Source organism: Lepidochelys olivacea (genome assembly GCF_965140295.1).
Source record: "Lepidochelys olivacea isolate rLepOli2 genome assembly, chromosome: 11".
NCBI lineage: Eukaryota > Metazoa > Chordata > Testudines > Cheloniidae > Lepidochelys > Lepidochelys olivacea.
Window position 1 is genome coordinate 13,233,570 of NC_140421.1, and position 27,439 is coordinate 13,261,008.

At 40.8% G+C, this 27,439-nt stretch overlaps 1 protein-coding gene across 1 annotated transcript in view; it reads right to left on the bottom strand.

Annotated features, from left to right (window-relative positions):
* Window positions 1-333: 333 nt before the first annotated feature.
* Window positions 334-27,439, bottom strand: part of SNX4 (sorting nexin 4) — a 55,692-nt gene continuing 28,586 nt past the window's right edge. Inside the window, exons 7-14 of the mRNA XM_084642656.1 lie at window positions 21,024-21,096; window positions 18,674-18,735; window positions 16,498-16,563; window positions 10,382-10,471; window positions 9,101-9,200; window positions 7,733-7,878; window positions 6,224-6,338; window positions 334-2,466 (exon numbers count right to left, since the gene is read on the bottom strand). Coding sequence (XP_084498782.1) covers window positions 2,419-2,466; window positions 6,224-6,338; window positions 7,733-7,878; window positions 9,101-9,200; window positions 10,382-10,471; window positions 16,498-16,563; window positions 18,674-18,735; window positions 21,024-21,096 — 700 coding nt within the window. The 3' untranslated portion in view covers window positions 334-2,418. The remainder of the gene's footprint in view (window positions 2,467-6,223; window positions 6,339-7,732; window positions 7,879-9,100; window positions 9,201-10,381; window positions 10,472-16,497; window positions 16,564-18,673; window positions 18,736-21,023; window positions 21,097-27,439) is intronic.

Here is a 27,439-nt window from a genome sequence, read left to right on the forward strand (position 1 = left end):
TTGATTAAACCTTTCCAAAAAAGTTTTTCCTTGAGTAAGGGAACGGTACATATGAAACTCACATGGCTCCATTCTATCAAAAGATAGGGTGGGGCCAAAGATGAACTTTTAATGGTAATCTAGTTTCAACCTTAGCCAGACACTAGCTTCTTTACATAAATAGCAAGTCAGTCACTTCGTGATTTTTAAAAACATTAAACCCAACTTTGGAGCCTAATCTCTGCAATGTTCTTTTAAGGCCCAAACAGTGCAAAAATCTGAACCCAAATATGGAGCAATAGTTTTCAAAATCTAAAATAAAGTATTTTGCAAAATAAACAAACACAACAAAAATATCAAAGAGCAGTTTTATTTAGCATATTTGGCACAAAGCTTACAAGAACTGTTTTGTTCCCTTCTCAAATTTAAGTCAACTAGCAAGAAAAAAAGGCATATAATACATTTAGTAAGTTGTACAGCATGTGAAATATGGGGGAAAAGAGGCACCAGAAAGATCTATCAAACAAAATCAAAGTGCATGAAAAATATTTACTCCAAGTGCCTCCTGGTATTGGATTAAGGCACCAATACTCTAGAATATTTACTGGATACTCTAGATGAGCAATTCCTGGTTTCTGTAATGTACAAGTCCTTACTTTACTTGTTATAGGACCTGACTACTACAGTTCTTTAAAATGGAATGACTCTGTATCTCTGTAAATATTAAAAGGAGAGAATCTTTCTGCTCAACATCACTTCTCAGAGGATGACAGATTTGTCATTATCATGTGCCTTGAAACGGTAGAGGAGCTAAAAGTATAAACTGATGTTTAACCTTTTAAATAATTCAGATCTTAGCCTACTACAGCTCTTAATGATTTAAGAGCATAAAATGCCACAGCAAAACACAGAATCTGGTATTGAGAAAATTAATAGATACATTATATAAGGTCTGTTGTATAGCGAATTTTAAAGACTTCTGGCATACATTAAATCAGTATCTGATAATTAGTGTTATTTGTAGTATATAATAAACAAACATATGTGACTCAAGTGAATATTATAGCAAATCTTCTTTTGGATTACTCATTAGGTCTGGCAAATTCCACAAAATTCCAGGGGCATTTTAAACACGTAGAAAAGCCCCATGAAACAGTAGGGGTGGGGTTTCTTAGTTTTGTTTTTGTAATTAGAAACAGCATCTCATATTTAAGATTCTGCAAAGCTAGCAAGAAATAAAAATGCTTGGCTCTTGAACAAATCGTATCATAAAGACAAATAGCTCAGTCTAACAGATTACATTTATTCATCTGCCATTTAAAATGTTACAGCCAAAACACTAAAGAACCACATTCATGTACGTACTTGTAAAATCAGTTCAAGGTATGTATCTGCAATATTGAAACATGGTGTTTCAAGAGCCAAGCAAAGCCTAGTCAGACTGGTGATTTGCAGAACACCATGAATCTTAAATATTCAAAAGAAAACCAGCTATTTTGATGTTCCACGTATTCATTTTAAAGATGACTATTTCTACAGAGCTAAACGATAACTGCAGTTTTGAAAACAGGGCCACATTTATACCTGGGGTAAGCAGGTTCCATAAAATGAGTTGAAGTTGCACCTGATTACACCAGGTCTGAGTCTGGCCCTGTTGCTCAGTTGGGTCATTACTCCTTTACTAGTAGTAGAAAATTAGATGACAGACCAATATCGGTATTAATATTCTAATGGGACACAGTAACTGAGGAGTATGGTAGAGAACTGTTGTTCAATTCCTCTACTGTACAGGGTATGAAAAAAAATCTCAGAAGTTTGAGACTGTGTTTAATCTGAATTTTGGAAAAAACAAATTTCTCCATGGAGATGCACAGGCATGTAACTATGAACTCTAAGCAGTACAATGAATTTCTGTTTTTGTTTTCTAACGGTGTAAACCTCAAGAACACAACTGTGTGTGCACCATTAAAAAGCAAACAAACAAAAAAAAACCCCAACCCTAGAGTATTACAAATCCTAACCAGCAAGGGCTGAAAGCGGGCATTGGGAGATGGTCTAATACGGAATGTGATGGTTCAGAAGATACACATAGAGAACAGTTCAGTTGTGTATGACACTATACTTTTTTGGGTTAGTCTGGACTTTCCCTAAAGCCTTTGCCTCAATGTACAGCTGCAGCTTTCATTAACCCCTTTGCCCTCAATTATTTGCTACATGTAAAATATGCCACAAAGTGACTGTTAGGGACTAACGATTTAAGGACATTTCCTTTTTGTCCTCTATTAACACAACTACAATCAGCATAAAGAAAACTGTATTTACTCAACTCATCTATTTCATGATTTACATGTAGATCATGTAGCAACTTAGTATCCATGATTGTGCACTTGTGCTTCTGTTCTCTGGCACTTTGTTGAGGAGAAATTATTTTCTGGATAATCACATTTTGCTAAAGCACTCCTTTGCGTTTGTCCAAACTTGAATTCCCTTTAAAAAAAAAAAGTGATTTTTGCTTATTCTAAACATAGGAACCTTGCAACAAATGAATAAATGTGTCACGTTTGCCTACATTACCTGTAGACTTAAGTCATGCAAAACTCCCACTAATAGGGAAAAAAAGGTTACTCACCTTTGTAACTGATGTTCTTCGAGATGTGTTGTTTGTATCCATTCCAATTAGGTGTGCGCATGTTGCATGCATGGCTGTCGGAGAATTTTTACCCTAGCAACACCCAGTGGGTTGGCTGTGAAGCCCCCTGGAGTGGCGCCTTCATGGCGCTCGATATATACCCCAGCCGACCCAGCGCCTCCTGTGTTCCTTCTTGCTGGCTACTTCGACAAAGGGGAAGGGGGACAGGTTTGGAATGGATATGAGCAACACATCCCGAAGAACAAGTTACAAAAGGGAAGTAGCCGTTTTTTCTTCTTCGAGTGCTTGCTCATATCAATTCCAATTAGGTGACTCCCGAGCCTTACCTAGGCAGTGGGGTTGGAGTGAAGCAATGTGGACTGTAGGACCGCTCTACCAAATGCCGCGTTGTCTCTGGTGTGCCGGATGATGGCAAAGTGCAAAGCAAAAGTGTGTACCGTGGACCAAGTTCCGGCTCTGCAGATCTCCTGGATCGGCACCTGGGCCAGAAAAGCTGCCAACGAGGCCTGGGCCCTTGTGGAGCAAGCAGTGAGGGGTGGGGTTGGTAGACTGGCCAGATCATAGCAAGCGCGGATGCAGGACGTGATCCATGAAGAGATCTGCTGAGCAGAGACCGGGAGGCCCTTCATCTCATCTGCCACCACAAAGGAGAGCTGGGTCGTCTTCCTGAATGGCTTCGTACGCTCAATGTAGAAGGCAAGGGCCTTACGGACATTGAGGGAGTGCAGCCGCTGTTCCTGGCGACTGGCATGCGGTTTTGGATAAAAACCCAGGAGAAAAATGTCCTGGCTGATATGGAAGACTGATACCACCTTGGGAAGAAAGGCCGGGTGAGGCCGAAGTTGCATCTTATATTTATGGAAGATCGTGTAGGGTGATTCCAAGGTAAGGGCTCTGAGCTCGGAGACACGCCGTGCCAACGTGATTGCGACAAGGAAAGCCATTTTCCAGGAGAGGTAGAGGAGGGAGCAGGTGGCCAGTGGCTCAAATGAGGGCCCTATGAGTCTGGGGAAGACCAGGTTAAGGTCCCATGTGGGGACTGGCTGCCAAACCTGTGGGTAGAGACGGTTCAGGCCCTTGAGGAACCTGCCAACCACAGGACTGGCAAAGATGGAGCGGCCATTCGCGCCCGGGTGAAAAGCCGAGATGGCCGCAAGGTGAACTCTGACAGAGGATGCTGCCAGACCCTGCTGTTTTAGGTCCAGGAGATACTTCAAAATAAGAGGCACGGATGCCTGGAGAGTCTGAACCTCCTAAATAAGGAGTTGCTCGTGAGAAGGATCCCTGAAGAGGGACAGGGAAGGAGGGTGGGGAGGAAGAAAACTGGAGAGAGTATCCCGCTTCCACTGTGCGGAGGACCCAGCGGTCCGTGGTTATACAAAACCAAGCACAGTGGAAATGGGATAAACGATTCAAGAAAGGTGGGGTAAGATCCTGAACAAGGTCCAGTACACTGCCCCCGGGCATCCCTTCAAAAAGCCTGTTCTGAGCCTGATGAAGGCTTGGCGGGCCCTGGCCTTGCCCAGACGGGGGTTTGGAGGGCTTTCTCCTGCCATTACACCCCCGCCTTCTATAGATATCCTGCCTCAGCCAAGGATAGGAGCGTTGTTGCAGCTGATGGGGTTTGAAGGGTTTCCGCTGAGTAGCCGGTGTGTGCATGCCCAGGGACTTCATTATCGCCCTTGAGTCCTTAAGGCTTTGTAGCCTTAAATCGGTCTTTTCCGAAAACAGTCCCTCTCCATCAAAGGGAAGGTCCTGCAGTGTTTGCTTAGGTTCCGGTGGCAGGCTGGAGGCTCTGACTCCAGGTGGCTATGGTCCAAATGGCAACGGTCTGAGAAATGCAACCCCGCCTCGGATCCCGAAGAATGAGAAAAGGAACGTGAGGGCCACGGTGGTGCCAAGCGGATCTGCGCTGGGTCACGTCGACAAGGCAATGGGGAACAACGCCGCGACGCTGGGAAGCGGTGCCGGGACCTGCACCGGTACCTGGAACGGCGCCTGGATCTGGGCCGAGATGATGACCGGCATTGAGAGTGGCGTCAAGTCTGGGATCTGCCTCTCGATGACGACCAGCAGACAGAGCGGTACCGCGATCGGGACCAGCGTGGGGAGTTGGAGCGGTGCCGTGAGTACGACCGGCACTGCGAAGGAGAGCGTTGCCGGGACTGCGAGCCGCATCAGGACTGTGAGTGGTGTCGGGAGTGGAAATGGTGCCAAGAATGGGATCGGTGCTGCAGCTCGACCGACAGTGCCGATGGGTGGATTAGGACTGGCTTGCCCTTGGACAGTGCTGCACGGACAGGCACCGGTGCCTTGGCATGAGGCTGAGGGGATGCCGATGCAGTCATAGCAATAAGATCCCTTGCAGCCGCAAAGGTATCCGGGATAGATGGCAACCGGACCTCAACCACGCTGTGTGTCGGGGAGTCCAGGGGTACTGGACTCAACGGCCTCCCCTCGGGGCCGGAGTCAACAGTACTGAAGCCGTAGGCTGTGCCCCTAGACGCTCTCCTGTAGGACGCGTCTCCATGGGCAGTTCCAGGGAGGCTGGTTTCTGTGGAGGTGTGCCACCCTTTTCTGGCTTTCAGTGCCACTTCTGGCCATGAGAACGGGAGCGGTGCTGGGCCGATGATGTCGGTTGTGGTGCCAGGGAGCACCGGTGCTGCGGGTCTCAATCAGAGTCCAACCATGGTGCTGTTTCTACTGCTGCCACCAAGGCGCTGCTCACCGAGGTGCTTGGTGCTGGATCTTGGCGCACCACAGGAGGCTGAGGGCTAAGAGCTGCCTTCATGAGGAGCTGCTTTAAACGAAAGTCCCACTCCTTCTGAGTCTGGGGACAAAACCCTTTGCAGATCCTGCACTTCTCTGCTTGATGAAACTCCCCCAGACACTTCAGACAAGAGTCATGGGGTCGCCCGCTGGCATGGGCTTAGAGCAGGAACCGCAGGGCTTGAATCCCAGAGCCTTGGGCATGAGCCCAAGAGGAGAATTGGGGAGGAGGAGAAAGACCCCCCAACCCCACTAACACTATGTAAACCAAGTGTAACGAACTATAACTATCAACTATTAGGTATACCGTAGGGAGAGTGGAGAACAGCGAAGAAGGACTCCACAGTTCCAACAACCATCACAGGTGGTAAGAAGGAACTGAGCAGGCACTGGGTTGCCTGGGGTATATATCAAGCGCCATGAAGGCGCCACTCCAGGGGGCTCCACAGCCAACCCATTGGGTGTTGCTAGGGTAAAAATTCTCCAACGGCCATGCACACCTAATTGGAATCGATATGAGGAAGTACTCGAAGAAGAACTTTACATATATAAGGATGGGGAAAAGACTGAGGATTTGGTCCACACTGTTTAATGCATACTGTTACCAACACAGGAGAATCTCTCTTAACCTCAGTGCATGCCAGGAAGAGAGAGAGGAGGCAGCAAGTATATGGCATCTTGCATGCAAGGTAGACTATGCTGCAGCTCCTACTCTATTGATTTCCAGCCTTCTGCAATAGAAGTTCTCCCATTTGTTACAGATCCGTCCCTGGGTCCCCTACTACCATTTACATATTTGTCCTGTCTGTCAAAAGCAAAACCTACCTTTTTGCACATACTAATCTGCATCACAGCATAATTTATGAGGGCTTCTTTCAAGTCATGATTCTTTTGCTCTTTGAAGCGTTCAATATCTGCCCAGGCACTTTTCACAAACTCTCTGAAATGAAAACAATATAGTTTTGTCAATGTGAGTTTTTTTAAAAAATACTTAATATATTATGGGCCCCAGCCAGCTGCGACTGAATTTACTGGGAGAAGGACTCTGCCTTTGTCAATACCTGAAGTGCTACACTTTTACAGTCTACGAGTTGGATCACAGTAATTTCTATGCACCTCGGATGGGATCCTCATTTTATACTTTTACTTGCTCTAATATTGGAATGTATGTCACAATAATTCATGTAGTCCTTCAGAGATTTTTAATCGCAAATCACATAATTTTTTTATAACTGGAGACCTTCACAGATAGATCTGACTGAAGTTAATCTATATGGCCACAGAACTAAATTCATAATGAATTTATATTCAGAGCCTTGCCAGGCTCACTTAATTCTTCTGTGCCAGTGCTCTGGTGAGGGGCTTTGGGCCTCAGCATCCTCTTAGATCATCTCATTTCCTGTGAGAATCCTGTAATAGACCATCTTAAAATTCACTTGTCACGAGCATTTAAGTCAGTAATTGATGATTGCTTGAATGTTTGCAAAAAGTGGACACAAGCTTAACTGAAGCAAATTTATTTCAGAATAGAATACTCCCTTTTCTTGTTTGTCTGCAATATTTGCCTCCAGCTCTACTTAACCAGAACAGGGGCAAGTTCATACACTAAAGTAACCCATAGCTTACTGTTTGTACTGGACTTCGCAAACTAGACAAGTATTTGTTTGAAAACTGTTTCCTGAGCTATAAAAGCAGACGTCCAGCACTTCTGTCAAGATGATTAAGGAATTCAATTTACCATGTCCTAATTTCTATTGAGTATTTTGTTGTATTGAACTGCGTATGAACTGGTCTGTTTCTTATCTTTTGGTATGTAAGGATTACAGCTAACAGATAGCACACTCATCTTTCCTATAATAAAAATGAATGTGTTCGGACACAAATATATAGGTTTTGGAATGTGAGCTCCTACTAGTTAGAATACTAAGAATCAGTCATTCAAATGTAGCTTGCTGAAACATTTAATCACAAACAGAAGTCAACTATCCTTCATACAAAACTTTCTAAGGAATTATTAGCTTTAATGTCAGGAGCCATATTTATAGACTGAACTAAAACTACACCTGAATTCTACATTCAAGTAGCCACTAGAAAGCTCAAATCCTCAGTTGCTTACAGCCCACCTGTTAAATATATTACCAGATGAACATAAAACAAGAACTCAGCCATTAAATGGGCTCAGTAACTGGAAAAGCGATCAGTTCTTATATAAGCTACGCTCTCAGACCAGGAGCTAACTGAGCGTACTGTACTTAATTTCACAACTTGCAAATGACAGGAATTTTTATAGACAGCTCGTAAACACCAAGAATATATTAAAAACTCCACCTTTACCTGCCCTCCACATTTTTAGATTTCAATTGTTCTTCCCCTTCATGTATCTGTTCTTCTAGAACCTTTATTTTGCCTTCTCTTTGCTCAGGAGTTTCCTGACCAAACAGTTTGCTCGTCATTCCCTTTAGAGAAAATGTTCTCAGAGTCTAAAATCAAACAGAAAAATGCTCTTTGCTTTGTTCCAGTAGAATGATAATAATTATTTGGCTGGTGGAGTTCAGACACTGACATAAAGGGCTCTTCCATTTGAAAAATGTACTACAGCTAGATGGGTGCAAAAGGCATAGTAGTTCAAATTAAAACCAATAATTAAACAAACCTATATTAACTCCTATTTATTAAAAATTGTCTATCTGAAACTTCACATAGTCTCTAACCTCTTCAAAAACTGCCTTCAAATTACTTCCATTGCTGTATGCAGTGTTGTAGCTGTGTTGGTCCCAGGACATTAGAGAGAGACATGGTGGGTGAGGTAATATCTTTTGTTGGACCAACTTCTGTTGGAGAGAGAGACAAGCTTTCAAACTTACACAGAACTCTTCTTCAGGTTTGGGAATGTACCCAAAGAAGAGCTCTGTGTAAGCTTGAAAGCTTGTCTCTCTCACCCACAGAATTTGGTCCAGTAAAAGGTATTACCTCACCCACTTTCTCTCTTCAAATACTTTGATAGGTAAGAGTCTTATGGCCTGATCCACTGACCACCGGACTCAAGGGAATGACTCCCACTGATTTTAATGGGCTTCACTCGGGGTCCATATTTAATTAATTTGTATTCAGTCACCAATTTCTAATCTTCAAGTAATATTTCTTGTCATATTATATGAAAAAACAGTAAAATATTTCTACATTAAAATATTAATAACTTTAGCAGTAATTGTTTACTCTGTTTATTTACCTTTCAGATTAAATGCAAATATCTGTTTTTAGATATTATCTAATTCAGCCATTTTTCCTGGGGAGACGGGGGAAGGGGGAACCTAACATTTCATAATGGGGATGTTAAGCTTTTAAAAGGTACAACAAAGATTTTTTTCCCTCAGATGACTGTAACTAACCAGAAACTTTGGTCTTCGTAGTATTCTATTTCATTTCATTTGAAACACTTCAGATCACCTTACCTACAAGCCTGCATTTGCTAGGTCTTAATAAAAATAAGCCCTGCACAAACTGTATAAATCACCATGAAAATAAATTACTGTAAACCACTAAAAGATCTACAGCTCACGTGATACTTGTCATCATAACCAGCTGTCCGCATGTTATCTGTTAAATGCCATTTAGATGTCACCCTAACTTGTTTAGCTCTCTAAAAAAAAGAAAAAGAAAAAAAATCCAAGTCTTGAAGAAGAAAATGGAAAACAGGCTCACTCCTGTTGCCAGTTCTTCACACTGTTGTTTTTTAGATGCCAGGTCCTGAGCAGCCATTTCCAAGTCATACTGCATTAGTTCATGTTTCCTGCAAACAGCCCTGAAAACATAATCAGTGAGCGATTTGTCATGTAATATTTTGTCTTGCTACGTTTTTACCACCTTCTAAGCTTTAAAAAAACAGTAAAAATGGGTTTTTTTTAGCATAAGTCATGTTCAGTTATTTATCTAGCCTGTATTTAATAGCCCTATAACAGTAAACATAACTCTGGCGCAAGCCTGCTAAATTACAAAATGTCTGGTGTGTTAAGTGATTTTATACTTCAGTGACCCTAAGTATATTCTCCTGCTGCTCCCTCTTCCATAAGCTCATACTAAGATTTTGCATGCCATATAAAACCATCCTCTATCTAAGGACATCCTTGTAAAATGGTTTCATTCAATATGTTACAGTAAAAATTCCAATAGCAGGAAACAGTTTACATGTCACTTTGGACACTGTGCCTGTGTGACAGGCAACAATGCACATTAATCTTAAGAAAACGTCTTTCACTGTAACTTAACCCAAAGTCTCCAAATTCCTTAGAGTGTACTAAAATTTTGTTTGTTTGTAAAAAGTGATAACTGTACCTAAATGTATACAGCGCCTTTCATTCAGAAGGATCACAACGTGCTTTGCAAACTTTACAAATGGATTTGCAAACACAAGTGTTGCCACTTCCTTAGTGAATGTAGCAACTGTAACAGGTCACAGCAACAGCACACAGTACTTTAGGGCAGGAAGGAGTACTAGGGGAGGCTAGGGAGGCAGAATGTATCTGTCACAACTGGAAGTTATTTGGGAAACTTAAAAAAAACTCCCATGGCTAGTTTTGAACAGCTGTAAGTGGTCAGAGACTCTCTTTTGTGTCTCATAATGGAAGATGGCATCTCTAGCAGAAGATTGTCCTGCAGCAGCATGCTGGGGCATTGATTCAAAGGGATGAGCACAGCTTAATCAACATACAGCATTACTTCTTAGAGGACCTGGATTTTGCCTGGAGGTTCTGCCATTGAATTACTAACCAGGTAAGCGATACTTAACTCTGATTGGCTTACTGGGCAATAAAAGATGCAAACAAATAAAAGATGCAAGGTATTTGCAGACTTCAGAACGTAACTGTGTAATGTTTTCTTCAAAAGTAAAAATTGTGAAGGATACAGACAGAAGTCTGCAGAGCATGTATCAAAATAAAGCAACAGAAGTACAGGGATTCCAATCTTTTATGTTAATATACTTACCGCAGAGCTTCTGCATAGAAAAGATATTCTTTTAGCTGATCTGCATAATGCTCTTCCTCTTCCAATATGTCGTCAATAGAAGCTGCATACCTGGTAAGTACAACCTTTGGTTAAACAGAAGAACCCCTGATTTAGCTTCTTAAATTATTTAAATACTGTAAAAGGGAAAGAACCCTATTTCTTAGCGGTAATCATAAGTTACCTTAAAAGTGTTCTTTATTATTGGATTTAAAAGGTATATTTTAATGCCAAACAGACTAATATAAACACTCCTAAAGGCCTGTTCCTTAAGTTATTACTACAATGAAGTGATAAATCTTACACTAGTCAACCATTTTCTGCTGAAGAAGAGGCTGTTTTTATTACAGAGAAAGGAAAAAAAATACAACTGGCTAAAGTAATTTATTCCTTTTCTTCAGTGATTTTTCAACAGGCAGCAGCAAAGTGAAAAATATTCATAAATTTCAGAGTGAGCATGGCATCTTTAAGGTTTGGTGAAGTGAACTTGATGCCTTCTAAAATGGTAGAGGCAACACTTAAGAGGTGGGTTTCACTTGACCCTCAGTCAATGGTGATGGAAACAATGGCATTTGAGAGTCCTCAGCACTTTGCAAAATCAAGCCTTTTAGTTCCTGAAGTAGAAAGTTCAACAACCTATGCTTCACAAATCAGAATGTCAGTTCAGACTAGCAGCTATATACGCAAGTCTTTGAGGAGCATATTTTCCAAAGTCCTCAGTATTGCCCTAACTGCGCCTCTTGTAGTCACTGGGAGTTTTACCACTGCTCCCATTGACTTCAATGGAGCAGCATTAGGCTGATGCAGAGACGTTTTGAAAAATCCCATCCCCTACTGTGCGTGGCAGAAAGTGACTTTTTAAATGTACAATCACTTAAAAAAGGTAAGAAATGTTGTCCAACAGCTTTCAATGGGCTCCCGTTGTTTGAAAAAAGTTAGCGTTTTCAAGCATGCTTAGGGACAGAAGTATCTCTGTAAAATGGTTACTGCACATATCTTCTTGTGTACGTTTTGAGTTGTATCTGCTTAGCCTACTGACAGAAATAAGCGTTTACTGTTGTCAGCAACACAGAGCCAATGCAGCTGGGATGAATGAGCTGTGTTATATTCCACCTCCTGTAGCATCAACAAAACCAAGTAAGTTTGGATTCTAGAGTCTTTGTTGCAAAACCTAAAGCAGAAAGTATAAAAAACCCACCAAAATTACAACAAAATATGGAAGTAACAAAACTGCCAATCACCACCACGTTCTTAGGTTTCCTGTTATTCCTTGCATCCAATACTTCATGTGTGTCTTTCACATTGTAAGATCTTGGGCAGTCTCTTCTCCTATCTGTGTTTGTGAAGAAACCAGCACAAAAGGGACCGCTGGGCACTTGTCACCGGGTAAGGCATCTTCATACCAAGCACTACCCATGCCTGGTTTTCTTCCTAAATCATGGAATTTTGAGGGACAGGGAGCAGGTGATAAAGTCAGGCCTGCTGGCATATGTAAATGACAGCCTGTTCTCAGCAGGGAGGCTCTCCAGTAACTAGGGAAGGACTGGTAGTGGCTCCCAAGCTGAAAGAGAGCTGGGAGTGTGATCTGGAAGAGAGCTGGGAGTTCCTCTATTGAGATTCCTGTAGGAAACAACTGTGGCTGTTAGGTCTGCCCTGTCAAGGGTCAGGGTAAGGAGCCCAAGGGGGGACACAGCCAGAAGTTGGGAAGCAAATCAGGGGGCCTGCTGGAAGGTGATGTGAGCCCTTATAGATGAAAAGTGAAAGTCAGTCATGTTTGGGAGAACTATTTGTAGTTTCTAGTTGGGGGACTATGGAATCCTGAGGAGAAGACATGTATAGGAACCCCTCTGCCCAATCCAAGAGCTGGAATATAGAATAAAAAAAATGTAGGGCTGGAAGAGGTTAGCTAGTCCAGCCCCAGGGGCTGAGGAAGTAAACCTAGACCATCCCCAACAGGTGTTTGTCCAACCTGTTCTTAAAAATTTCCAATGATGAGGATTCTACAACCTCCCTTGGAAGCCTACCCCAGAGCGTAACTATCCTTATTGTTAGTAATTTTTTCCTAATAGCTAACCTGAATCTCCCTTGCTCAGATCAAGTCCTTTTCTACTTGTCCTACCTTCAGTCGACATGGGGAACAATTGATCACAGACCTCCTTATAACAGTCCTGAATATATCTGAAGATTATTATCACTTCCCTCCTCAGTCTTCTTTTCTCAAGACTAACCATAGCCAGATTTGTAAGCTTTCTGCATAGGTCAGGTTTTCCAAACCTTTTATCATTTTTGTTGCTCTCCTCGGAACTCTCTCCAATTTGTCCACAACTGCCTCCTGTGTCTTACATACAACACTGCTGTTAATACATCCCAGAATGTTATTAGCCTTTTTGCAATTGCATCATATGTTGGTTCATATTCAATTTGTGATACACTGTAACCCTCAGATCCTTTTGTGCAGTACTACTGTCTAGCCAGTTATTCCCAATGTTGTAGGTGTATATTTGATTTTTCCCATCCTAGATGTAGTACTTTGCACTTGTCTTTACTGAATTTGATCCTGTTGATCTCAAACCAATACAATATATAATTTGCATATTAATAAACCAGAGCCTAGGAGTGAGATTTTGTTCTGGACTGTGACTGTTGTGTGCATGATTTTATAGAAGGGGAGAACTGAGATACAGCACATCCAAGAAGGGTCCAGGCAAGGTGACCTTGTGACAGAAGTCCAATAATGTGTTAACAGCTTGCGTTTCAAAGGAGGTAGGAAGGATACAGGGATAAATTAAATAGAAGTAAAAACACACCGCACTGGAGCTGGAGCAGGGAACATGTTTCAATGCTATCTTTAATTACTGTCTGGTTCTCCAGATACATGGCTTTTTATGTGGCCACAAAAGCAACACTTTTGTGGTCCTGTTCAGAGTTTAAAGCCCACCAGTAATGTACAGCCAAGGAGGTGAGAGAAGGCTTGAACCCCAAGCATGTTGAGAAGGTGCTGTCTTTGAGCTTGAAGGGGTATGGCTGATCTCCTGCATAATAATCCATAAAAGGGCAATGGCATCTGCCCAGTTTTGTGAGAAAGGAGCATTACCACTGTGTCTGTACCAAGACTTGAATTTAAGGCTCTGTGGATTTTTTAAAAAGTTCCTAAAACAAAAGAGTTGGGATTTTTTTAGGGCTACAGATGGACTGTACTTCAGTTGCAGCCAAGTTTTTCAAGGGAAGATTTATGACTGAATGCTAGGAGTCGTTCTGCCCAACTCCCACCTAAACATACCCTAGAGCAGAATTTATACCAAAACTTAAATCATGATTTGACAAAGTAGTAGGTCAGCAGAAGCTGCACTTCTGACTATTTGAACCCAATTTTGCACACTTTAGGCCAAAACAGGTTAAACAAATCATGGAAATCCCCAAAGAGAAAGGGAAATGCACGGCAGTGAGCATGCTTCTACAAACAGTAAAATAAATGTTTCAGAGCTAAAACTTTCCAACATACTAGATTCACCTCATAGTCAATGGGAGTTGTGCAGCTAAAATGCTCTTGTTATACTTCAAACAAATTATTTTAGGTTGTCAGTTGATTATGGTGCAGCAATGCCAGAAAGGCTGGAGACACGTTTCTAAATTTAGGGGGGGGTCGTTCATGTAACTGCTGACTGCACATGGGACAAATCAAGGGATAGAAAAAATGGATGGCACCATGAAAACTAATACACATACAGACACTCCCCCCATACTACACAACTATGTGGCTTCTTAAATAATAATGAGTTAAATAAAAGGGACAGAAACATTTGACTCACCATCAAAAATACTAGTAAAAATGAAGCTGGTATAAGCTGGACATGTGCAGAATAGTTTTAAATGTATTGTAGGGATAGGTTTAGATATTTATAATGTATACTTCCTGCTCAGAAACCATACTCTTTGTGCAACACTCTATACTACTTCCCATAACATTAGCTTTGGAGGGGAGGGAGAGTAGGGGAAGAAGAATTGTACTGCTCAATTATTTTTCCAGTTGATCCTGGAGGTGGGAGGGGAAAAACAAACAAACAAACAAACAAAAAAACCCAACTTGTGAGTCATACATTGAGACCCTGAACAGGGATTTCACTACACACACCGTGAACTCCCTCATTCTCTCTCGCCCTCTCCATCACCCCCATGGTCAACTAGTTACATGCAGTGTTGCCAATTTAGTCACTTTCCAGTCCCCCCTGTAAATTTGAATATCACATTTAATTTCAATTCCTGGGGAAGACTGTCTCTGAATCTCACAACTGTGTCTCTGAACCTCACAACTGCTGTCTCCAGTAAAAAAAGAGCTAGGGAGGCCACTTCTGGGATCACCTGTTTGTTAGAGCAGAGAGGAAAACTATGCCATCAGAGGTCACCTTTGATTGTCATTCATTAAAGCATGGACTGATATAGGTTACCCTGGGAACTCTCCACCACCATCACTCTGGGTCTTCAACACTTAACAATGTAAAGGGCAGAAGTCTTAGGTGTTAAGTCTTACAACCCTCTTGTGCCTCTAACTGCTGTTTTATGGTAAAGTGGAGCAGGTATAAACTGGCGGGGGTATAATCTCTTGAACGAGGTATTTGTTCTATTTGCTTTGCTTTATTTGATTAAAATATCTTCTCAATATTCTGACATCACAGCACGGTGCATGTTGATGTACCACAAAAGGGAAGCTAGGCAGGTTCAAGTAAGTTTTCATTTATCTGCAGTACTTGTTCACGCAACTGAAAATAAATTGATTTCTATGGGACTATTCAAATTTTGCAGTATTGTAATAAATATTTAACACTGCACTCCATTTCCTTATTCTTTCTATGCCCTTTTATTTGGGGTTACTTCTTGTAATGGGATTTCAGCTGTATAATAAAACTATTTTAACATTAACCATAAAAAGGTTTTTAAACATGGAAATAAATGCTTCTATGTTTCATTCCTAAACACTCATATTATTTAAGGATGTGATAAAAAATTCTCACTTTTTAAACCAAACGCTAATTTTGAGAATTCACTGTTAAACGAGCTTCTCCATAAAATTCTATCTAGCAGCAGGAATCTCAAAATTTACATCCCTTACTAAAACTGGACAAGGGCATTAACTTACAATACAGATGTAAACTGGCATCATAAAATAGTATTACTGGCAACCTAAAAGTTTTCTCATGATTCACTTTTAAAATAAGATTATCTTTTCCAATTAAAAGAGAAAATAGTCTCCTAGTTCCATTTGCAAAGCCACAGAACTCCTGAATTGGTTAAACAACTACTCTACCAGTGATTATGATTTTGTCAAGTAGAAGGAACCAGACAGAGACTGAATAAAAATTTCTCTACTATGTTTATTATTGCATAAAAAGTAAAACTAGGCAAACAAAAAGAATTCCCTATTGCTGTAGTACAGATACTATAAGCAATCCGAAGCGCTAAACAGGTTATTTTTTATTTTGAGGGTTCTGTTCTCCTTGTTTCATGTACATAACCATCATTGAATCTAATGGAAGTTAAACTTACGTAGTAAGGGGCAAACAGATACCCTTGCTGTGCTCAGTAGTGATTCCTGGTTACAACCACTATTTATTTCAGGGTGGTATTTGAAATTATTTTGGACTCCACTAAATAAGCCTTGGGTGCTGAACAGTTAAAAAAAAAGTTACTTAAACTTTTTGTTAAGTACAAATTAGTGTACCATCTACTGCATGGTGCAAAGCATTCCTGCCAAAAACAAATGGCTCTCATCAGGTCTACAGTACATTACAGTTTAATTCCACTAGTTTCTGGCATAGCAGCTTAAAAGAAAAGCTGGAAGAATTCCAAACACCTCTATAGTTTCAAAATAATAATAAAAAGTAACCCCTCTGACTCTCCTGAGGCCCTTTGAGCTACTTAATACAGTACACGGACTCTAAAAACAGCCCACATCCAAAAGTCAGTGAAATGTTGTGTACCCAATAGTAATATACCTCTCCCCCAAAGTTTTCTCAGTACATTTCTTATAGAATTCCCTGCCCCCCCTTAATATATGTGCATCTGGTATACATCAAACTATCAGATATTCACTCAGTACTTACACATCCATGTGATGGCCAGCACTCTGCAGCCCATCCCCCATCTCCTTTTCTATTGCACTCCATTCACTAGAGAAAAAAGCAAATCCAATGAGAAACAACATCACACATGAAGTTAAGGGAAGTTAATAATCAGCATCCTGTAAATAGTTTCTTTCCAGGTGATATTTGAATGGAAATTGCCTCAAAAGTTGTACCTAGCCAAACTGCTTTTCTACCTCTAAGCAGCAGCACTGAACACAATTTAATAGTGAGACAGTTTTAAAGCATTCTGGTCAGGAGTTGCCCCTGCTCCATCCCTCCCCAGACACAGACACACACACAGAGGGTTGTTGTTTTTTTAGTTCTAGTTCAAGAGGCAGGATGAAAAGAACCTTGTTTTAGTAGTGGAGGAGATTAAGAGAAATATTTTCTAACAGAATTGCAACACAAGGTTCATTCCTTTGTGTGGACACTTTTAGCGCCACTATCTGCAATACAAATGGTCTGTAAAGCTATACTACAAAATCCCAATATGGGAATCCTGCTCTTTTTTTTAAACTAATCAGAGAATAATCATTATACACGAGCAACACATCATCAGACAGAAACCTGCCACATCATACACTGGAAAAACTGATGGATTTATAGCATTCACAGTAGACTGGAGTCTCACTTCTGAAATAAGACTCTCCAAACTGGATTTTTTTCTTAGGATCACTGTATATTGTTGACTATTTCTATAAATAGGTAAAAATCACTAAAGCGCCACTCCACTAAAGAAGCCTAGAGTTACCAAACAATCATATTTTATTTATATGGAGAGATAGATGAGATAAATGATTAAGTGAATGTCAGTTTATGGATAATGCAGCCACCAAAACTGGAGTGGAGATGGCAAGCACTTAGAAGTTCACCACAAGTAAATCACAGTTATGTATTAAACTCATTATCTCTTAACTCTGCACATGTTATTTGGTTTTATCTGTTATCCTAAAAATGTACCTCCTCCCCCATCTCTTAAATATAGAATGTACTTTTAGTTATCCTCCTCTTTGTGTAATTTGTGTCTAGTATTTATTGTTCTATACTTTACATACAATTTAAATAAATTCTACTCTGTTAATGTTGACATTTGTTTATCCTTGTGTTATTACAAAAATGCACCTAATTTAATTTAAAACCCCCAACCAGAAAGACATCTGCAATCCATTAACCTGGTGAATTAAATATAGCACTTGTACAGATTGTATAAGCAGAAGGTTCCCCTTAACCAGAAGTTAGATTCTTTAATTCTCCAGCGAAATAGAAAACTTGAGTATGCAACTCAGGCACATAAATCAAAAACTATTTGTTAATTCAACTTCTAAAACGTGTACTAGAATATACCTGAGAGACTGTTGATTTTTTTAATGTATTGAAAGGATCGGGGTACCTTTCAGCACTACAGATACAAAGTAACAATTTATGAACTATATAAAATAAATTAATAGGAAGCATTCTGAAGGAACAAACAGTTTAGAACTACACCTCTACCCCAATATAACACGATCCAATATAACACGAATTCAGATATAACGCGGTAAAGCAAAAATGGTTTTCTGTCTTGTCTACAACATTGGTTATCAAACTGGGGGTCACAACCCAGTTATGTGGGGGATCGTGAGCCCTGACTCTGGCAGGGACACGTGGCTGCGAGCCCCGACCCCGGGCTTGATGTGAAGGAGGACATCAGATGCACCCTTTCTAAAGCAACACCAAGAATAAAACTTCTTGTGTCAAGTACTGTATTAATAACGGATATGCTCGAGGCCAAAGCAAGTTCGATATAACACAGTTTCACCTATAACGCGGTAAGGTTTTTTGGCTCCCAAGGACCATGTTATATCGGGGTACACGTGTAATAAAAAAGACAATAATCATGAAGTTATATTATAAATAAATAAATAAATAAAATAACTTCATCCAGTTCAAACTTAAAAAGTTCAGCAAAGGTAGAGAGATCTGTGTCAAATACAGCAACTTGTCAGTGTCTTAGTACTGAGCAGTGACACTTTCCAATGCACATATTTAGTAAAACAAAATATATCAAAGTTTACATTCCAAAAATAAGGATAAATAAGCTTCATCCATTACTTGCAAACTATCTAAGCTTCAGGAAACTAGATTATGTATTTTAAAAACCTGTTCTAATTCTTACCTGAACACTCTCCCATAATTCCCATGCACTTTGTATACACCATAGAGACGGTCTGCCACTCTCTAAAACAAACATTTGTAAGTCAGTTTTTTGGACAAGCCCATTTCTTTTATATGCGGTTTACTAGCTTCTTGTAAAACATACATATCTTCAACAAAGACTAATGTTTACTGATTAACCCTTCAGGTCTACAACTGTAATTTCTCAACAGCAGTATACAAGATGAAAATGTTATTTTATAAAGGCTAAAGCATAGCTCTGACTTGTCTTTTAAGATCAACAGTATAACTTTTTTTTTTAAAATCAATGGCTTCAAACTATACTGAAAGTCACATTTAGACCATTCTATGTATGAGAATCTACAGAAATGCCCTCATACTGTCTATACATACAGTCAATCAGCCACTCTAGTTAGATCACCAACAACCGAGTTAACGTGAGGCGTGATTCATTTTACCTGTATAATGACGATGTAAGCGGACATCACACAGGGGGAATGTATGTGTGTGTCAGGGGGTTGGGAGAAGAGGGTGTATATGAAAATAGGAAGATAAAAATCTACACTTCAGTTCGGAGTTGTGGTTAAGCCTCTTCCTCTCTCTCACCCTGCATGGCCACTTCCCCATGCAGTCCTAACAAAGGGCTTAAAAATTAACTGCAAAGGAAAGCTGGGTTTGTTCAGACAAAAGAAACTTCAAGGCTTTTCCACACAGGATGAAGAATCCGAAAAGGCACAAGCCTATTTTTTTCTTTGTAATACACTACTACAAAGAATGGGAAAGGAAGAGTCAACTCATCACAACACTTGTTGCTAACGCTAGAAATCAATTCATGCGTTCAGAGAATCAGAAACCTGCACATGCTACACTGTTGGTAACTATACAGTTATTGATCTTTCCCTCTACTTTACACTGAACTCTGAAGCACAACTTATTTTTGTCCTTCACAATTATTAAAGCACTGTTTGAGACGTCAGTGAGTTAAACAGAAGCTTTATAAAAGCCATAATTATTCATGTGTCAAAGAGGTAAAAAGGAAATAAGTTAGAACACTGTCATACAGCTCAGACACACATGTACTGGCAGGAAGGCAAGTTACTGGAATACAAGCAATTAATCCTCTAAAGTGCCTCCACTCGACAGGGCAATCAATTACAATCCTCCCCTACAGCACACTTTCACCGAAAAGTAAACCCCTGTTGAACACACTAAGAACTAGTATCGTGCTCCCTGTTACCAGGGTTGTAATTTCCTATTTCCTTCTCTGTTTTGTATTTTTTAAGCTTGTGTTTTCAAGCCATAGTAGACAGCCATCCCGATTCCATGACATGTCCGTTCTAATCATTCTAAAGGACATTATTCATTATAGACTAGTCTGTAAGATGAAAAATGTTGTGGGGAACTTGCATAACTCGTGAATTCACACCAGAAGCTCTAGAAAACACAATATTATATGTCTATGTTCCAGAAAACTTCATGCTATTCTAACTCCTTTTTGCCACGTGAGAGAAAGGCAGAATCCTGCTAACTGCACGGTGGTGATCCAACATTTTCTAGTTGATGTGGGCTTCTGGCCCCCTTGCTTCTTCCTCCAGTGGCAACACCTATGAAGGAGATGAAGTAATACTATTCTGCTCATCTCCCTTTCTTCTGAATTGTAATTGAAGATATGCATGTTACTCTCAGGTAACAGTCTACTTCACACTTCTCACTATTTCTGTGAAATATTCAACGTTATGCTGCAGATTTTGATAGAACATGCAACAAACTGGGGTCTACAAACACTCCAAATCACTACAGGTCTTGTCTATTACTTTGGGCGTGACACTGATGTATCAACTTTGAGTCCCAAGGTTCTATTGTCCCAGCTAAGCTCCAACCATCCCTCTTCCCAATTCCCCGAGTGACATTCGTGGGGTTTTAAATTGCCAATATGATGATAAGTTACTGCATGTAAACTATTCTACAAGACAGAATAAAGCAATGAGCCAAACAACAGCATTATGAATGTTTGTGGAAGCATTTGTAAGCATTTTTTTAAACTAGAAATTTGTGGTTTAAGTATGGTCTTTTTCCAGTGACTATCAAAACATGAATAATTCAGACTGGAGAACAATATTGGAGATAAACGTTTCACACTACATCACTCCAAGCACATTTAGAATTCCTTCCCCCAAAAGTGTATTGTTATAAAATAATCTCTCCCCCGCCCCCAAAAAAACATGGGACAGTACAACAAACCAATTTCAAGTGAAGAATAAATACATCCGTTTTCTCTATTGACTGAAGAAGAAATGCTATCTTATAAATATATTATACTATTTGTCAGGACACACATGGGAAATACTTACAGCTCTGACTCGCAGAAGGTGTGATATGACAGACTGCAGTTCATCGCTGTAGTGTTTTAGCTCAGTAAATCTCCTGGGAACAGGAAACAGATAGTACATCATTAGCTATCACAAAAGCAAGCTTTCATAAATTGTAAAATAGAGCAACAACACAACAGCTGGCGACACTGAGCTTGACTTATGTTAAAGTGGAATTAGCTGTGGATTCCTAGAAAATGACAACAGAATCAAACTCCTTTTTAGCAAAGAATTACACACATGCAAAACTACTGTACTTTTATACAATAACAGTAAAGGTTCAGATCAATTCATATGCCATAAATCTAAGAAATAAATATAAACAGCAGAGGTTTTTTTCTGAAAGACTGCTGTATCTGGTTTTTTTAAGAGCACTTATGAAGTGGAATGTTATTTGATAGATATGATCTAAAGAGCAGGAAGAAACTTTTCATTTAAAATCCCATTTGATGGGTTTTATGCTTACTAATGAAAAACTGTTTAAATTCTTTTGAAGTTGATAAAATATTACCTGTACTTACAATGTGCCTTTCATGCAAGGATCTCGAACTTTAAAAAACATTAAATTAGCCTCAGAATACACCTAGGTGGTGTGTAAAATGGATATAATATCCATGGCTAAGCTGAACCCCAGAGCAGTTTGCTGACTTGCGAAAAGCCTCAAGAGGGGGTTATTTACTCCTGTGCAGATGCCCAGCTCAAGACCTATACACCATTTAAGACCAACTTAAACCCTATTTTGAAGCCTTAGATCGTGCAAAGGCATGCATATTATCCAGAGTGAAAGTAAAGAATAGGAACTCAAGAATTGACTAACTACTGAATGATAATCTGTCAATTACTGTAGTGAAAAAAAATCCAGGCCAAGATTTTAAAAATAAACAGATGCCTAAAGTTAGGCTTCTAAATTCTCAATTAGGCACCTATATATAAGTGATCTGATTTCAGAAATGATTAGAACCCAGTAGGTCTCATTGGAAAAAAAAAACAAAAAAAAAACAAGCCACTTATTTAGGTGGCTAATTATGCATTTAAGAACCAAAATTTCAGCACCCATTTAAAAAAACCCAAACTTTGCTTACACCACATGTTTCTAATATTTAGGAAATTGCGTCTCATGACATCCCATGACAGAAAAGGTCATTTATAGGCATTCTATGATTTCTATGCCTAAAGAGAGTTTTCCACAAAAATGTGTGGCATATTAGGGTTAAAGTGTACAGTTTCTTTCAAAACATTTAAAGACCAGCAGAGAAATTATAGCAGGAAACACAAATATAGCCGCTGGTGGGTGTAGTGCAACCCTTTTACCTTACGTTTTATAAAATATATGCCAGCGCAGTGTGTCAGACAGCTTCAGACATGAATGGTGAAGATATCTCAAGTAAATCAAGTACATAAGAACGGCCACACTGAGTCAGAGCAAAGGTCCATCTAGCCCAGTATCCTGTCTTCCGACAGTGGCCAATGCCAGGTGCCCCAGAGGGAATTAAAAGAACAGGTAGTCATCCAAGCTTCTGGCAAACAGAGGCTAGGGACACCATCCCTGTCCATCCTGGCTAACAGCCATTAATGGACCCATCCTCCATGAATTTATCTCGTTCTTTTTTGAACCTTTTTATAGTCTTGGCCTTCACAATATCCTCTGACAAGGAGTTCCACAGGTTGACTGTGCATTATGTGAAGAAATACTTCCTTTTTTGTTTGTTAAACCTGCTGCCTATTAATTTCATTTGGTGACCCCCTAGTTCTTGTGTTATGAGGAGGAGTAAATTAACACTTCCTTATTTACTTTCTCCATACCAGTCGTGATTTTCTAGACCTCAATCATATCCCCACTTAGTCATCTCTTTTCCAAACTGAAGAGTCCCAGTCTTATTAATCTCTCCTCAGACGGAAGCTGTTCCATACCCCTAATCATTTTTGTTGCCCTTTTCTGAATCTTTTCCAATTCCAATATATCTTTTTTGAGATGGGGCGATCACATCTGCATGCAGTATTCAAGATGTGGGAGTACCATGGATTGATATAGAGGCAATATGATACTTTCTGTCTTATTATCTATCCCTTTCTTAATGATGTCCAACATTCTGTTCACTTTTTTGACTGCCGCTGCACAGTGAGTGGATGTTTTCAGAGAACTATCCACAATGACTCCAAGATTTCTTTCTTGAGTGGTAACAGCTAATTTAGACCCCATCATTTTATAATTATAGTTGGGATTATGTTTTCCAATGTGCATTACTTTGCATTTATCAAAACTGAATTTCATCTGCCATTTTGTTGCCCAGTCACCTAGTTTTGAGTGATCCTTTTGTAGCTCTTCGCTGTTTGCCTGGGACTTAACTAACTTGAGTAGTTTTGTATTGTAAGAACCTAATGCACAGCTACAGACTAGGGACCGAATGGCTAGGCAGCAGTTCTGCGGAAAAGGACCTAGGGGTGACAGTGGACAATAAGCTGGATATGAGTCAGCAGTGTGCCCTTGTTGCCAAGAAGGCCAACGGCATTTTGGGATGTATAAGTAGGGGCATAGCGAGCAGATTGAGGGACGTGATCGTCCCCCTCTATTCGACATTGGTGAGGCCTCATCTAGAGTACTGTGTCCAGTTTTGGGCCCCACACTACAAGAAGGATGTGGAAAAATTGGAGAGAGTCCAGCGAAGGGCAACAAAAATGATTAGGGGTCTGGAACACATGACTTATGAGGAGAGGTTGAGGGAACTGGGATTGTTTAGTCTGCAGAAGAGAAGAATGAGGGGGGATTTGATAGCTGCTTTCAACTACCTGAGAGGTGGTTCCAGAGAGGATCGTTCTAGACTATTCTCAGTGGTAGAAGAGGACAGGACAAGGAGTAATGGTCTCAAGTTGCAGTGGGGGAGGTTTAGGTTGGATATTAGGAAAAACTTCTTCACTAGGAGGGTGGTGAAACACTGGAATGCATTACCTAGGGAGGTGGTAGAATCTCCTTCCTTAGAAGTTTTTAAGTTCAGGCTTGACAAAGCCCTGACTGGGATGATTTAATTGGGGATTGGTCCTGCTTTGAGCAGGGGGTTGGACTAGATGACCTCCTGAGGTCCCTTCCAACCCTGATATTCTATGATTCTATGTATCATCTGCAAATTTTGCCACCTCACTGTTTACCCCTTTTTCCAGATCATTTATGAATATGTTGAATAAGACTGGGCCCAGTATAGAGCTGTGGAGGACACCACTATTTACCTCTCTCCATTCTGAAAACTGACCATTTATTCCTCCCCTTGGTTTCCTAGTTTTAACCAGTTACCAATCCATGAGAGGACCTTCCGTCTTATCCCATGTCTAATCCCCTTATCCCTATTACGGCCGTGCCACTCTAGCATTTCTAGTGCAGCCAAACCTTTAGCAAAGTACGACTTTGAATGCAGATGAAAAGCAGGTAACTTGAGTCAGATTCTGCTGCTTTTACAGTCGCTTTTCAGACTAGAAACACATTTTAATAGAGATACTACCAAGTAAAAAGTCACTTCTGAATGAAAATACTTCACCTACTATTACTACTAGTCATACTTAAGTTTACTATTACAATACTATAACTACTGTAAATGAAAGACACCAGAGAATTTCTCCCTTTTATTTCCAATTATTTTGTGCATTTGACAGTGAAAGTTACTATAAGTATGGGCAATTTCCCCTTCACAAAACAATAGGGGAGTAAAAGGTATTTTTAAGAATAGGTATATAGGGCAAAAAGAAACCACAAATGGCATGGGGATTCAGGCTCAAGTATACTATTGAGAATCACACGAGTTCAGCTGCCATAAGCAGAATCTATTGTCTAATATGGCTCAGCCACAGTGAAATTTCCCAGATCCTTTTTATTCTGTTTAGGAAAGTAGCTAGCATGAGAATTGTTATCTAGTGGACTTTATGAAAAAGGAACAATGCACCACTGGGAAAGCAATTTTTGACTGGATTTGAAGTACAGAAGGAAGACAACAGGAGGTTTGCAACAAAACTGGATTAGAGAATTCCATGGAAATGTCACTGCAAATTTATTTTTGAGCAACAGAAGAGCACATTTTTATCACCACTGACCTCTTCAATAAAAACCACTCAGCCTACCAGAAGACTGGTTTTGGTTTTGTTCCAAACCAACTTCAGTAGTTAGACTTTTAAAATGCTATCCAACTTTTACGGTTGGTTTAAATTAAGGATTGAGAAACCTACTGATAACTTACTACCTCAGGAACTAAGCCGACTAGTCGAGCAAAAGATACTGGTGCTCCCACACTTCCAAAACCAACCTCCTAACTGCCAACCCACCCTTTGCTGTACAAATGAATAAAACAGACTGTGTATGTAATTATAACATTTCAATCAGCTATTTAATAAACTTGTAAAAATGTTACTTGCAATAAGAGCTAATGGCACCACGGAATAGCAGGAAAAAAAGTGTCCAATATATTAGTTGTTGAATTTTCCCAATACCTATTGGATAATATATTTGTCAAATAGCATTTGGTCAGCCATTGAGCAGGCTGAATATCACAAGTATTTGGCAAATAAATTTGTTAAATATTGGTAACATCCCTAATATAACAAATTTGATAATTATTATTATCATTCAACAGACTCTATGCTACTCTTGCTTTTATTACACGTTCTTTCCATTCCTGTCTGTATTCTACTTTTTCTTTCCAAAACCAGATCATAATGCCTCTTTTTCTTAGCAGCATTTAGTATCAATTTCCTCATCTTACAGTCTTAGAAGGGACCATCAGATCATCTAGTCTGACTTCCCGTATACCACAGGCCACCAATATCACCTACCTCTCTCTTTTGCTTTCCCTTCCCCAACCCTGTGTTCTTTCCTCCATGTCCCCTTTCCAAATCTCTCTCTACAAATGCTGCATTTCTCTTTTTTGTGTTACCTCAATTTCTCACTCCCATACTAAGGAGGCTGGTAAAATTTCCAAGCCCTAAAAACAAGAGGACTAACACTACTACTCACAGACTAATAAAAAAAAGATTTTGGGGAGGGGAAGATAATATCCAAACAAGGGCCCAATTCCACTTTCAGATGCTGGAAAAGGGGAAGGTGTCATCTCTTGACACGGCTTCAGAATTCCACCCTTCAGATTCTAATAGATTTTAAGTAGTCTCTTGGTTCCCTCTGTCCAGTGTCAGACTACCCTGGGTGCTGCAGGAATGTCTGCTACTTTACCCACTCCCACTCTCCTAGGGGCTTCAGAGAGAATATCCTGTATCAGTGATTCCAAATGTTCTACTGAGGGGACGCACCAACTGCATTTTGTCTTTTTGTTGTTGTTGTTACTCACCATTACATATATGCACCCTCCACTCTGGCACCACAACCCTAATCCTAGCTCACTGAGAAGGCTGGGGAGGGGAGGGGGGAATTGGAGAGCGAGCCTACCTGCAGCAGCTGCTTCTGTCTCATGGGGCTGGGCCCAGCTCCTCACTCCAAGTGTTGCGACCTGGTGCACATGGTCTCAGCGGCACTGCAGTCTGGGGCAGCCCAAACGTGAGTGGCACTGAAACCATGTGAGCCAGGTCGCAATACCTAGAGCAGGGAGACAGGCCCAGCCCAATGGGAAAGGTGTCGCCGCTGTGGGGTGAATGCAGAGCAGGCTACTTCTCCAACACCACACTCCCCACTCATCTGTGGCTTCCTTTCCACACCAGCTGGGAGAAGTGTATGTTTGCCGAGGCCAGGGCGCAGCAATGGGTTAATCCAGCCCTAAACACAGTGAACCGTCCATAGGTGCCAACTCTGTGGGCACCCGGAGCACCCACAGAAAAAATTAGTGGATGCTTCGCACCCACCGGCAGCCAGCACCTCCCATGATCAGCTGTTCTGCGGCGTGCAGGAGGCGCTGGAGGGTGGGGAGGAGCGGGGACGGGTGCAGAACTGGGTGGGAAGAGGCGGAGCAGGGGCAGAGAAGGGTCAGGGCCTAGAGGGAAAGGGTGGAGTGGGAGCAGGGCCTGGGGTTGAGCACCCCCAGAGATAGGAAGAAGCTGGCACCTCTGGAACCGTCTGACACTTTTCTGCGACCCACTGTTTGGAATACCACTGTCCTATACTATCCTCCTCCGGCCGAAATGAGGAGTGTCTGCTACTATATACTCCCCACACTTCAGCCTCTGTTAATGGGCCTCTTATCCAGCTAATAACTCCAGTGCCTGCCTCTACAGCTACCCACAGCTTCCCAAGACATGGTAGACTGAAATTGATCTGGTTTCCAATAATAGCTGTGAAAACTGGCAGCTTGGGAACTGCAGCACTGGCAAGTGCATATATTTGTGTGTGTGCACAAGAGAGATATTGGCTATGTATGCTTGCAGATTCAGGAAGGTACCACTGCATTAATTTGCGAAGGTTTCTTTGCAAACAA